Below are 13,913 nucleotides of genomic sequence, written 5' to 3'. Positions count from 1 at the left end.
CCGCTCCGCACTCGGAGTTCCCGGGAGGCCGGAGGCGCTGGGCGTTCGGGAGTTGTAGTCCACAGGCCCCCCCCGCACCGCCATCGCAGCGGCGACAGGACTACATTTCCCAGAGTCTCAGGCGCGGAATGGCGGTGGCTGGTGGCGCTGGGGAGTCGTGAGAGGCGACTCCTGTTCCAGCGCTGACACCGGCGCCAGCACCAGGTGAGGGGCCGCGGGCCTCGGGCTCGGGATCTTTTCCTCGCCCGCTGCCCTCGGGAGCTTGGGCCGGGACCTGTCGCTGGCCCGGGACGTGGCGCGGGGCCATTAGGGGGAAATGGCGGTAGGGCCGGTGTTCCCCTTCAGCCGTCACTGGCCGTGGCAGGGCAGGAAAGGGCCGGGCCGGATCTCCCGGATCTTGTGGGGCTGGAGGGATCTGCCGGGTCCGGGAGGATCTCCGGGATTGGGGAGGAGCAGGCCGGCGCTCGGGCTCGCCCGGGATCAGTCGCTGTCCCGAGGGGGTGCAAGCCGGGGTTCCCCCCTGCCGGTGGCTGCTCCCTGTGGGGGCGGCAGGAGCGCCCCGGTCTCAGCTGGGAGCGAACGGTGGCCCCGGAACCTGTGGGATTGAAGTCCCGTGAAACCCCCGATCCGATTCCTGCTTTGGAACATTTTTATTTCCCTTTAGGTAATGGTGTTTGACTTCAAAGTGATTGTTTAACCACGCGCTTGCTTAGAGGCAGCTGCCTCTCAAAGGCTCTGCCTTGGGGTTCCCTTTATCTGAGTTTGAACAGAAGGGTTGTTGCAATGGCTGTGAGTCAGCTGCAGCACTTGGTGCCAGTGCTCCCTGCATCCCAGTAAAGCTGCTGGGTCTGTGTGTGCACATCCAGCTGTGAGCTTCTGCAGATTCTAGCTCAAAATACCTGTTCTCTGTATTTGTATGAAGTTCACTTCATTTTCTGTGGGTCTTAGATTTACTGCAAGAGATGTTCGAGTCCTTCCTCAGTTCCCTTTTAAACCCCAGCTTTGATCTCGAGCTATTTTCATTATCTCTCTTAGATCTCTGATTTTTCCTGGAATTGCCTATATATGAGATTTACTGATAAAAGAGTGACTTAATTGTTTGGCGTTGTGGCATGAGAGGCTTTTGGGAATGAGCTGTTTGCTAATTGATTTCCTGGCATTTGTTGCAGGAGCAGGATGTATACACTGCTGTCAGGGCTCTATAAATACATGTTCCAGAGGGATGAGTACTGTGTCCTGATCCTGGGTTTGGACAATGCTGGTAAAACTGTAAGTGCTGTTTATCACCCCGTGGAGGGGCACACACAATCCTAAACATCCTCTAGGGATAAATCTTCCAACAAGGGTCAGTCTCTCTTCAGCTGTGTCCTGAGTTAGTGATGTCACACCAAGCAATCAACTTTTCCTCATTACTTAAATTTAGTACAAGCTCTCAGGGATGTGGCTGAGGCTTGGGTAATCCCATAATCACATGTGATCCCTTCTTTCCTTGCTAAAATAGGGAGCAAGAAGAGTGGTTTGTCCAAAATTAGGTAGGGCAGTATCTGCTCTAGCAGGATTGTGCAGAAATGAAAAGGGTTTGGGGTAGGATTACCCCAGCCAGTAAAATGTTTGACAGTAAATATTTTGTCTTATTCTTTTTCAGACCTTCCTTGAACAAACTAAAACCCGATTTAACAAGAACTACAAAGGGATGAGTTTGTCCAAAATCACAACCACTGTAGGCTTAAACAGTGAGTAAATCCACATGGATTTTTTTCAGCTTTCTTGCACAGATAGAAAACAGCTGTTTTTTTGTTTGAAATGTTTAAGAATTCAGAAGGGCAGAATAGTTCCTGGGTGCAGAGATTGTATCTCCCAACTCTCCAGGTCTTTTTGTAGAGAACAAAATAGACTTTATTAGCTTAGGAGGAGAAACTCTTCAAGTATTAAAACTCCAGGTATTCTATTTCAGTGATATCCTCAAACTGTATTTCCCTGGAGTTCATTGCTTGGCCCAATTCTGGAATTATTTGCACTGATACTGCTCTATATTTGTGATCACTCCATGCAGGTTTTGCTGTGTTGTTGCAAGCAGCTGCTGCCTGTGATTTGTTCCCCTGCAAGCCTGTCCCACCCCAGATTTCTGAGTGGGGTGTGCAGCTGTCTGTGCTTTACAGCACCCATGGTTTTCATTGGATTGCCCTTTCTTCCTTCCTTCCTTCTAGTTGGAACTATTGATGTTGGCAAAACTCGGCTCATGTTCTGGGACCTTGGTGGGCAGGAGGAGCTGCAGTCACTTTGGGACAAGGTTAGAGATGTGGTTTTGTTTTGTTTGATTTATACTTTTATTTATTTATAAATATTTGATGTTTATTTGAATCAATGTTTGATTGATTTTTTTTTGCCCAGAGAAGCTGTGGCTGCCCCATCCCTGGAAATGTTCAAAGCCAGGGTGGATGGAGCTCTGATCAACCTGATCTAGTGGGAGATGTCCCTGCTCCTGGCAGGGGGTTGGAATGAGGTGGTTGGCCCTTTCCAACACAAACCATCCTGTGATTCTGTGATTTCTTTTAGAAGTGGTTTTGTCTCTTTTAGAGCTGAACCACTGTAATCACTTGGTAATCACACAGGCTTATTGTTAACCCCAGTATTTAGCATTAACACCTTTTCAGAGATTCCACTATTTCTGTGATTAATATTTGCATTATTGGTTGCAGACAGCAATTCCCAACCCAGATCAGGGGTTGTGCCATAGAGATAAGCTTTGGGGGGACACAGGTGAGTTTTTCTACCTGGTGTGTTGATCAGGCCTGCAAACAGAACAGGCAGCACAGGCTGTGTGCCTCCATTCTGTCCAGGCACACTGTGGACACAGCTGCCTCTAACTGGTTGATCTTCTCCACATGCACCAAAACTGTACCAAAATCAAGTCAGGAAGAGGAACAAGTGATCCCAGTGGATTGACACCAATATCTGTGTTCTCCTTCCAGTACTATGCTGAATCTCATGGGGTGATCTATGTTATTGACTCCACTGATGAGGAGAGGCTCTCTGAGTCCAAAAGAGCTTTTGGTAAGTACAGTGTGAACAAAATAGACCTGGAAGGTCGTATCAAATGAAACTGTAATGCAGGAGGGAGCTTCTGGCTTCATCCCTCTGTCCAGAGAACCTGTGCCAGGCATTTGTACAACTTCCAGAACTGGCTAAACCTGCTTTTGTTTCTGTCCTTTGTAGAGAAGATGATTACCAGTGAAGCTCTGGAAGGGGTTCCCATCCTGGTGTTGGCCAACAAGCAGGATGTAGAGGTAAAATATGAAGGATTTACATAAATGATCAAATAAGCCTTGGAAAGGTGAACTCTGCATTCATGTTAAATTTGTTCCACAGTCCTGAGCTGATCCTGTGGTACTTTCCCACCACTGGAAATAATTACTTTGAATTTAGTTGGTTTTTTTTCCTTTATCCTCCAGCCCTTTTTCAGTGCCATGAATGAGCTTCCTACAGGCACATAGTTTTGAATTCTTTATGTAAACAGAACAAACTGCACAGCTATGGTGGGTCTTTCTTGTACCATGACTGGCTATACTGATGCTGTTTTTTCCTGTTTATTCAGAAAAAAAATGTTTAGTGCACTTTGTTTATGCTACTCTTTGAAAACTCAGGAATGGCACAACAGATGTATGTGAAGCAAATCATCCTTTCCCCATAATTGGATAAGATCTGTTCAATAAAACACTTGTTTGTTGTAGAGCATTCCATCGGTGACAGCAGTGAATGGCAAGGAATGCTCTTTTCTGATAATTTGAATTCTTTCCAGTGTATTCAGAGCTGTAAAGCTCTTGGTTTGGGTTTGGCAGTTCGTGGGTGGTGCAGTGTTTAGGTGACACATCCTGGGCCATCCTTACCTCCCCCAGCATGGAAAAAAAGAGAAGAGAGTGCCCAAGGTGTTCGTGGTGGTTTTCGTGTTTTCCTCCTGGGAATTGTACCTGGAATTGCAGGACTGCAGCTCCAGGGACTGGTCTGTAGATGGAGCCAGAGGCTTGCAGTAGGGTTTGGAGCACCCGGCCTGGCAGCTGGGCTCAGTCTCTGTTCCAAAGGATGTGAATGCTTTGGTTCCTCAGGTTCTTCCTCTGCACTTTCCACTTGTGCAAGCGATTGCACTTGTGGAAACACGTGAGGCTTCCATAGAAATCACTTGGCTCTAAAGCAGGGTTTCATGAGTACAACACAGATTGGTTTTTGGATGATCCAATTTATCTAGATTATCTAGTCTTAGAAATAAGAGAAATGTAATTCCATGTAAAAGCATGAGATCAGGACTGAACTCCTGATTTATGGCCCTGACTTTGCTGTAGTCTCTGGAATATGGGGAAATTTTCTGTCTTTTTTTCTGTGGAAACCAGAATATTGACTCTCATTTCTGTACAGCCCCATAGCTTTTCTGCAGGGAACAGCCTACACTCTTGCCTTGACCTGTTGAGGATAAGATTCAAGCAGTGACCTGGAAATTTGTTCTTGTTTCTCTTTTGGTTGTATATACATATTTTCTTACAGGCTGCACATGCTGGCTCTTCTTACACTCTGACCAGACTAAAGACAAATAATTGAACAATTTTGTTTCTTTAAATTGCTAGAAAGAGGTATTTGGAATAACCTTTCAAAAGAAAATTTGGCTTCTTTCCCCCTCTGGAGGGTCCAAGACCAGCCCACAGACTTAGTGCCTTCATGCAGTTGTAGAGCTGCAACAAGAGATTAGCAAAGCTAAACCCACTGGAGGTTTGCCTTTTGTAAGAAATACCTACATTGGATATTTAGAGGTCCACTCCTACAGAATGATCTTGGATATGGAGCCAGCAAAGAGCTATCAATGCTTTTAACAAATCATTAAAGGGATTATAGCTTATTTTTCAGTAGGTTCACTTAAACAAGGTTGAGAAAACTCAGTAGCCTGTTTCTCTTCCTCTGATTTAGCAGAATGGAAGACCTCTGGAATAAAACTGATAATTAGCATTGATAAAGATTTTTCTGCTCTGGATCTCCAGACATAAAACTGTAGGAAATTCTCCCCAGCATCCCTCTGTCCTGAGCCATGATAAGGGAGGATAAGGGGTGTCTTAACCTTGCTGGTATTTGGAGATTAAGGGTAATTCTTGATGATGATATCTATAGAGGTCAGCAGAAAGCTTGTGGTCAAGTACATCAGAAATAGAACATCTGACATAGTTTGTTTTTTAAGTGTACATTCTGTTATCAAGATAAGAAAAGTGTTGATGCAACCTGAAATTGCATAAAGTGTTAAGAATTCTGCTGTGAACCCCAGGGTACATTGTGTCCTCTCAGCATTGCCAAGCATGAGTGGTATTTGGTCATTCCAGGAGATAAAATATGGTAATGGGCTGCAAAACACCAATTCTAATTCTCACAATACTGAATGTCATATTTTATGATATCAGGAGAATGCTCTGTGTTCAGCAGGGGCTTCAAAATTGGATTATTTTATGAATAATTTTAAAACTGAGTCAAATGTGTGTTGGAGGAAGGAATTTGCTTAGATTTTTAAAGGAACACTATTACTTTGTAGGAGAAATAAATTATCTAATATCTGCTAATTCCTGTGAACTCCCTTTCAACTCAGAATGCCACTTTTGAAAATATGGCTTATTGCAGAAAAAGCAGCAGTAATAATTACTGTTTTGATGTGAATGCAGCTGTTGAAGGGTTTACACAAGGTATATATTTCTGTGCTTTACAATGAACTGTTACAATTTGAGGATAGAATAGCTCATTATGCAACACTGTTCAAAATACTGGAAAAGCATGACCTGTCAAAAACAGCATCTGAAATTTAACAATCAGAAAATTACTGGGTGCTGTATGATGACCCATGTCTGGGAGGAAGTTTTGCCATCCTCATCTAATGATAAATTTTGGAAATTTCATTTGAAATCTCCAGAATGTTGAAAAGCCTCCTCATGTCTCTGGAAAATGTGAGGAGTCATGGTGAGTAGCAGAGTACTCACTTCCACACAGCTATTAGAAAAGAGACCTGCATGAAAGTCATTCTAGTTTCCAACTGAAGACCTCCCACAGCTTCCCTGTAAAATTAGTTTCCATTTAAATAAGGTGGTTTCAATTGAGGCTATACTATTCCTTCTTTAAATTTAGTGAAGCTTAAATTTTAATTTAAAACAAACTCATAAAAAGGTAGTTCCAGACCATAGGTCAGGTGAGTCAGGCTTTTTGTGAAATAATATTTTATTTAGGCAATCTACCTTGCTCTTGTTTCTTTTATTTCCATTCTGATGGTTGATTACTCTTGAGATGATTGAAGAGTCTCTACTTGAGATTTTATGCATGCTTCTGGATTTATCCTGACAGGAGAGCAGGCAGCAGCATTGTCTTTGCTCCAGTGGATTTGGAAAATGGGCAAAGGCTCTACAATGCCACCTTTTTTTTGGCTAAAACTTGTCTTGCTGCTTGATAGATTTTTAGGTGTGCCATTGCTGAGTCTTCCTGGGGGTAATTCTATTCTGAAGCCTTCATAGGAGGAATTTGGTTCAGTCCTGGCTAAATTATGCCTGGAGAAGCCTTCATTAAAATCTGTTTTCCAGTGTGTTATTTTGGGGAAGCTGAAATGGAAATCTGGTTTGTCATGTCTTGTGTGAGAGGTTCCTGTGAACTGCCTGAGAGATACCATCATTCCTGAAAGGTCACTGTGGACTGTGGTATTGTAATGGAGCCCTCCTGATGTGATCACTGATCCAGCTTCCCTTCTTTGCCCTTGGCTTATGGGTTTGCAGCTGAGAAACAAAGCACATTTGTAAACAAATATTTTGTAATGTGCCTGGGGAGAAGGGGAACTTGGAAGCCACAGTTGACATTTTCCCTTGAGCATGAGAAGCTCAGATGCCCCTTGCTGAAGTGGGGGACAATCAGCCTCTGCTGTCACATGAGATTCCAGTTCGTGGCTTTCCCTGGAACACTAAAACAAGGCACTGATAGTTTGGTGTCACCTGTCTGCTGTGCTGCTCTGCTTCACCCAAGGGGAAAATGATAAAATGATGTTCCTCAACATAGGATTGGTGATGCAGTGGCATCCTGCTGTGACAATGTGAGTGGTGCAAAGTCTCCTCAGAAGCAAAACTCCTTCTGATGCAGATTTCCATGGAAAGCCATGGCTGGGCAGCTCTGTGGAAGGTGGGGCAGGCCACAGCCCTACCAGAAGGTGGGAAAGGGAAGGGATAACAATGGTTTATACTGGGAGATAAAAAAGGCTGTCATTGTTTGCTGCACTGGGAAAAGTGGACTCTTAAAGGCTTCAAGGATGTGTCCTGGTCTGCTGGTGGTGTTGGGAAGTTCATTGCCTGATTGCTTTGCTACCTGTGCAAGTAGAAGTTGAATCAAGGAGAGCATGATTGTGCTCTCTGTTGTTACTTTGTATCTTGAACACTTTATCTGATTTATTTTAAAATATTTTAAAATGTATCATCATTCAGAAAAGGAGAAGGAAAGGTAGACTCAAGAAGAAGAAAAGGATATACTCAAAGGTATATCATTATACAATGATATTAAACTCTGAGAAGCTTCAAGTATATTTCAAGAAACATTTGCTCAATTTCAGCTGCTAAGTCTCATTGACTGAAAAAAACAAAGATGTGGAAAATAGCTCAAATTACTGACATGCTTCTCCTTCCCAGTTGTTGGGTAATTGACTTGTCCAGGGCTTTGGGTTAAACCAGGAGCATTTGGACCTGCTTTTCTTACTGGGCAGTGGACACCATACCAGGCTTTTACAAACCAGTAGAAATACTTGGTTGGTTGGTTGGTTGTAATCTCTTGCCCATCTTGCATACCTACTGGTTTGAATTCCAGCTCCCAAGCCCAGTCTGACTCCCTCTAAAGTTAGTAATTGTTGTTGTTGTTTTTTTTTTTAATTAACTGTGTATCCTGTGGCTGACAGCTCATCTGTATGAACTGCACATTTTTCTCTTGTCAAAAATCCTCATCTAAATTGTTGAGGGTTCTGCAGACTGATGTCAGTAACGTTTTTGGATACAGTTGCCAGGTCACTGATTGAAAGGGCAAGTTTAAAATGCAGCTGAGGTCATAAGAAAGTACAGTCATCAAAAGCTGCACAGTTAATGGAGCCAAGGGAACTGGGTGAATTGGTGTTCCTAAACTCCTTGCAAGCCATTTCTTAAGATCCCTTCCTACGTATAAGCAATGAAATCTACTTCTGTTGTCCACAAAAATTTCCTGTATTTAATTTCTCCAGAATCAGTATTTTGCAAATGGATGGCTGGTAACAATTTTCTTATTTCTGTTCTCAGAGTTTTTGTTCACTTGGCCAATCCTCAGGACTCACAAAGGGTCCAATTTGGCATTTGTGTAAACATTTGTCCAAAACATGTATGTGGGCCTGACTGAAGGTTCCAAACACATATTTGAGACTTGTTGAAGGTCCAGAATGTCTTTGCAGAGAGGAGGGAAGGTGGGCTTGTGAGTTGAAGTGCTTAAATGGCTTGTCCAAGGCTTCTGAGGGAAAAATGAGCACTGAGTGCTCAGGGAAGTGCAAGTCCAGACTTTTAGTTGGGCAGGTTTGCTTTTGTTGTAGCCTCAAGATTTTTGTGGTGACACTGTGATTTATGTGGGGAAGGTAATCCACTGACCTACTGGGGGGTTATGATTTGTGTTGTTGTTCCCAGCAGCCTCCTGGCAGACTCACAGAAATTCAGGACCTGCAGGGGGTCAAGAGCATAGTTACAGGCATCAGAAAATCTGCTGCATTCAGTGCTGCCAGCGTTTTCTCTGAGTGCAAACAGAGAAGTGCTGGTGGGACATGGCTATAATGCCAAGGAATGTGCTGAGAACTGAGGAAGAATCACAGCTAATTTTGTGAGAGTCCCCAGGATGCTGGCAAAGAGTCAGCTGAGCTTGTGGCAGGGACACTGTTTGAAAAGACTTTGTAAATATTAAAGCTCTTGTGGTGTCCTGGTAAATATAAACTGTTGAGCAGCTTGGAAGGGGTATTGTTAGAGGATGCAGGTTGTGCTCATTTTCAGGACTATTTGCTTAGAACTGTACAGATTAAGGATCAGGGAGGTGAGGCAGTGTGTGTGCTGTCAGCAAACAGCACTCTCTTTGTTGAAAAAAGAATATGCTCATTTTTTTGGAATGTAAACAGGCAAATTTACTGTGTTGGTGGGCGAGTGGGTTTCATCTGATAGCATTGTCATGCTGACTGATACAAGACTGCAGTCATGGTAGGATTCATTGTGGAAGAAGGTCACCATATGTCTTGTAGCACAAACAAGCTCTACTTTGGTTCCCTTTGCAGAGTTGTCTGTCAATACCCGATATCAAGACAGCATTTAGTGACTGCATTAACAAAATTGGGAAGAGAGACTGCCTGACACAAGCCTGCTCAGCCCTTACTGGGTGAGTATGAGAAGGGGTGGACTGAGAATTGGTTGACTGAGCAGCTGTGGGGTGTCACACACAGAGCAGCACTACATGAGTTATTAAGCCTTGAAAGGGGGCTGTGCTTCCTTCCAGGACTGACACACACTTGTTCAAGATCCTTGGACTTGCACCAGCTCGGTAACTTCATCTGTAAAACCTGCCTGTAAAACACAATTACAATGTATTCCTGGCTGAGCGCAGTGGGACTTGGAGGCATATTTGTTGTCCTGTATCATTCCTTCTCCTTTCACAATAATCCTTCAGGTTTTGGTTTGCTGCAGCTCCTGGTTTTTAGGTTAGAAGTCAGTTGAAAATGCCATTATTGATGCCTGTGCCAGAGAAATGGGGCATGCTTCACTGCTGCTGCCATAATTTTGTTTGTGCTTTCATATTCTTTGGCACACAGATGAGCTTCGTGATGTGGATGATATCACAGTTTCCAGGAGTCCTCTTACATGGGGATGCCTGTGGTTTAAGATTTAATGACTAAAACAGACCCTAATTTGGGCTTACTCAGCTGCATGCCACGACCTTGACCAACCCACTGGATTCTTGAGATCTCAGCATCATTGTTGCGTATCAAGTCTCACAGTACATTTGTTCTTTGTACTTTCAGTTCTTTAAGTGAAAAGTGCTGCTTGGCAAAAGTCAAAAGTTTTGTTCCAGGTGGTGGAAACTTCTGGCTGAATTGCTGCCTGGGCTGAATAGAGCTTTGAATTTTTTTCTGTGTTATCATACAAGCTACTGCAAAGGATAACAAAAAACTTCTTGAACCATGAAAAAAAATCTGTTGTCTGCATTGCTACAAATCACGTGCCATTAAGCAGGTGAATGACCACAAGAACAGTGTTCAAGCACTGACTGGAAGAGAAATATTAGATAACCTTATTTGTGCAACCATTTCTAGTTTTGATCTCTGTGGAATTTCCTTTCAAAATTCCAGTTTGAGCTTGCACTAAAAGAATAACTCATGGAAGTCATGGCTGGGGAGCTGTGCAGACCAGCAAGGTATTGACTTGCTTGGCAGCCCCAGCACAGATGATTACACAAAGCTGGAACCAAGATTGCAAGATCTTGTACAACTAGTGTGAGGTTTGGGGCAAAATGACCTCAAACCAACAGTCTGGTGGGTTTGATGCTTGTTCATCTCAAGATTTCCACAGAGTTGGTGACTAAGTTGGGTGTAGACTTGCACAGACACCAGAAAAATAAAGGATGGAGGTATATATTGCTGAGTAAAAAGAAATCAGATCCCTATTCTTTGCCTACGTGAAAAATAGCACAGAAATGCCAACAAATAACTGTGTAGAGCCCCTCCCTTCCACATGTAAGGGCTCAGTTAGGACCTCTATGATCCATGTTTCTGTTCTTGTTGTTGCTTTATTTTAAAACCTTGTCTGCTTGCCTTCCTTAGCAAAGGGGTGAACGAAGGGATTGAGTGGATGGTGAAGTGTGTGGTGAGGAACATCCACCGCCCCCCAAGGAAGAAGGACATCACGTAGGAGCTGCGAGCCAGCCTAGCAATGGACAGTCTCTTTCCACACACTTCTGTGTTCCCTTTAAAGAAGGTGATCCACTGGATTCCTATTACACCTGATTCTTTCCTAAATTTGGAGACAAATATTCTCTTTCTGTGTCTAAAAAAAAACTTGAGCCAAGGATTCCAGCTGGGTGGGGGGTGGGAATCTCTTACATTAAGTATTGTCATTGGCCTCTGAGCATCCTATGTAGCAACCTACACATTGCCAATGCAAAAGACTTAATTTTTCTACTATCTTATTTTGTGAATCCTGATTTGTGAGTCTAACAGGCTGGAGGCTGGTGACATGAAGGAACTCCTGAAGGAAATGCGGAGGTGAATGTTGAAGGGGAGGAACAGCCTGGGGAATGGCTGTTCCTCCTAACTGCCAAAATCCTTGCTGCTCCAGCCCCATGTTCCTGCAGGGTGTTACTGGCCCTGTTATGCTGCTGTTTGTGTAGTGGGGAGAGAGAGCATTGATTGATTAGAACTTGATTTTCACTCGGGGTGTTGATTCATAACTTTGACCTGTGGTAAAAGCAGATGTGGAAATCAGCAATTGGATCATTGAATTGTTAATGTTGGAAAAGACCTCATCAAATCCAGCTGTGCTGGCTGAAATGGATTTTCCTACCAGGACCCCGATTCCAGAAGCACTGCCTTGCTCTGACTGCCAGTCTCTTTGTGCACTCTATAATCCTAAGAGTAATTGAGATCTTCTGTAACTGGAGTGAATCAAGGCCCTCTCTGTGATCTTTCTAAGCTGAAAACAACCTCTAGGCAGGAAGAAATCAGTATGCAATAAAGCTTCCTACTTATTTGAACTTCCCTGGCTGAAACAGTGGTATTTGGGAATAGCAGTACTTAGCCCTTAGGGGTTTGTTTTTTTTAATTGTAAGAAAAAACAGAAAGGTAGCACTCAATAGAAAAACAGTGCTCAGTGCTTACATCACCTACTCAGCTAGATCGGCTGATATATCATTATCTGTTCTCTGAATATGAGTTTTTACATGAATTTCATGGTGGTTTGGCAATGGGTGTTGCTCCTCTGCTGTTTTATTTACTCCTGGCCCTGGTGAACAGTCTGTGCTGTTTGCTGACATAATGAAGGGGCCGTCATTCAAGCTGTACTTGAGCCAGTCCATAGTATTTGTTTAGTCTCTTAGTTGGCTTCTCTCAAAGAACTTTCTGCTGAATTTCCTGCATGGAACTCATAGATGTTTTTTGAGAGACAACATCATTCGTTTGCTCACATTTGGGTCAAAGCACAAAGGCAGCTGGGCTGTATCATAAAGTTCATGAAGTTGGCAGAAAAAATTGCAAACTGAAGAGCAGAATCTTTGCTTCTCAGCAGAGGTAAGGCTCCTTCACACCTAGTGAGTCAGTCATTTGTCTTGTGTGTTCTGTGAATGTGGAGGATCCCTTGGAAATCACTCACCCTCTGTAGGAAGTGGCACTTTTTTTGGGTGCTGCATGTGATGCAGGCCTGAGATTTTCAAGAGTACTAAAGTTTTGGAGAACCAATGGCCTTTGATTATTAGGAGCATCTCTCTCACTGGGCTCTTTTAAAACACTTGGAAAGCCTGAGTGTTTTCAAGGTGGCCCTGGCTGCTTTGGTTGGCAGAGTTGGTACTGAAAATGAAACTGAAGATGTAAAACAGTAACTAATGAACAAAAGAGTCAACAACAACAACAAAAGAGCTGAGTCAAAACACTTTAGTCAAGTAGCTTGAAATGTCTATTCTTTAGGACACGAGGAATTTTCCAAGATTTCCACATACTGTTTTCAGATCTCTTGCTCTCTTTTTTCCCTGGGAAACCAGAAAGGACAAAACAGTTTCTAGACACAGTCTGCTTTGTGGTCCATATCAGCAGAGTGTCTTAAAGCCAATGTTTTGACCTCAGGATTCCAAGTTCTCAGGCGTAGGAGAGTCATTTTCCCAGAGACATGCCCAAGCTGGGATAGGTATGTATGAGTGTGCTCTGGCCACAACAAATCAGGGAGGATTTCTCTGAAACCAACAGTGTAAAGTTCATTCTAATTCAAAGTGACCTTCCACAGCAGCATCCCAGCAGACAGGACAATTTTTTATATTTTGATCGGAAATTTAATAATTTTTCACATTTTATACTTACAGAAAGCACAGACTTATTTGAAATGCTTTTTTTGTTTCAAGTGACCCCTCTACCAGACCTCAAAGCAAGAATGTTTCTGAATTCAAAGTTCAAATTTAGTCAGTTGTCCAGATTTTTGATACATTTGCATTGGACTTGTTTTGCCCATGCCTGTTCACAGCAATGAAATTGCCTGAAGAGCTGGTTTATCTTCCCAAGGGGATACAGATTGATCATCTGCACTTTGTAATCCCTCTTCCCTTTGGCATGCTGTCCATGAGATAAAGGTAAGAGTTCAGTAACTTCAGCAGAGAATCCCACTTGCCTTATTTGAGCATGGACAGATGGTTACATTTCTCTCACCCCTTTGGAATTCTCTCACCCATCTGGAATTCCCTATGCTAACATTCAATAACTGGTAGCAGCAGGAGACAAGAGCTGAAAAACCACTTCTAAAGCATTTCTTTGAGTCCCAGTGCTGTCTGTGTGCTGGCAATTCCATCTTCATTTGGAGTTCTGGAAGGATGCAGAGTGCCTGTTTTGGCTGGTCTGACCCAGTCCCTTCCTGCAGTGACATGTGCGTCGCAGGGGTGCTGAGGTCACAGCTCATCCTACTTGCTACAACATTCTGTTCCACAGAACCATGGAAAATGCCAAGACAAATCAGACCCAGCTTCAGAGTAAGTCCAGCATCTTAGTCCAGTCCCTGGCTGCTAACATCTGTCTCAGAAAGTGGAGCAAACAGAGACTCTTTAGGGTCTGTGCCCCTGGCCATCCTTCCTACTCTGACAAACTGAAATCAAGCCATCATCATGAAGTGGACTTAATATCCAGT

At 43.4% G+C, this 13,913-nt stretch overlaps 1 protein-coding gene across 2 annotated transcripts; it reads left to right on the top strand.

The window, feature by feature from the left end:
- The first annotated feature begins 29 nt into the window (after positions 1–29).
- Positions 30–11,787, top strand: ARFRP1 (ARF related protein 1). 2 transcript variants are annotated; one of them, XM_071447032.1, is made up of 8 exons: positions 30–204; positions 1,170–1,269; positions 1,646–1,733; positions 2,208–2,290; positions 2,973–3,054; positions 3,217–3,287; positions 9,320–9,420; positions 10,859–11,787. In XM_071447032.1, exons 2-8 carry the CDS (start codon positions 1,177–1,179, stop codon positions 10,944–10,946), a joined length of 606 nt encoding a protein of 201 aa, XP_071303133.1. In that variant the 5' UTR covers positions 30–204; positions 1,170–1,176; the 3' UTR covers positions 10,947–11,787. The 2 variants fall into 2 exon arrangements, with proteins under 2 accessions (XP_071303133.1, XP_071303134.1); XM_071447033.1 differs by lacking the exon at positions 30–204 and adding an exon at positions 243–664.
- The last annotated feature ends 2,126 nt before the right edge of the window (positions 11,788–13,913 follow it).

Source organism: Agelaius tricolor, unplaced genomic scaffold (genome assembly GCF_023055355.1).
Source record: "Agelaius tricolor isolate 1412-34295 unplaced genomic scaffold, bAgeTri1.0.p SCAF_23, whole genome shotgun sequence".
NCBI lineage: Eukaryota > Metazoa > Chordata > Aves > Passeriformes > Icteridae > Agelaius > Agelaius tricolor.
This window is presented reverse-complemented; position numbering and strand designations above follow the sequence as displayed.

What these genes read in the sequence shown, in the direction of transcription:
- ARFRP1 (XM_071447032.1), top strand. Translation starts at nt 1,177, where the DNA reads ATGTATACACTGCTGTCAGGGCTCTATAAATACATGTTCCAGAGGGAT. An exon ending in AACCACTGTAGGCTTAAACA is followed by an intron (nt 1,734 to 2,207) that starts GTGAGTAAATCC and finishes CCTTCCTTCTAG; the next exon opens with TTGGAACTATTGATGTTGGC. An exon ending in GCCTGCTCAGCCCTTACTGG is followed by an intron (nt 9,421 to 10,858) that starts GTGAGTATGAGA and finishes TGCCTTCCTTAG; the next exon opens with CAAAGGGGTGAACGAAGGGA.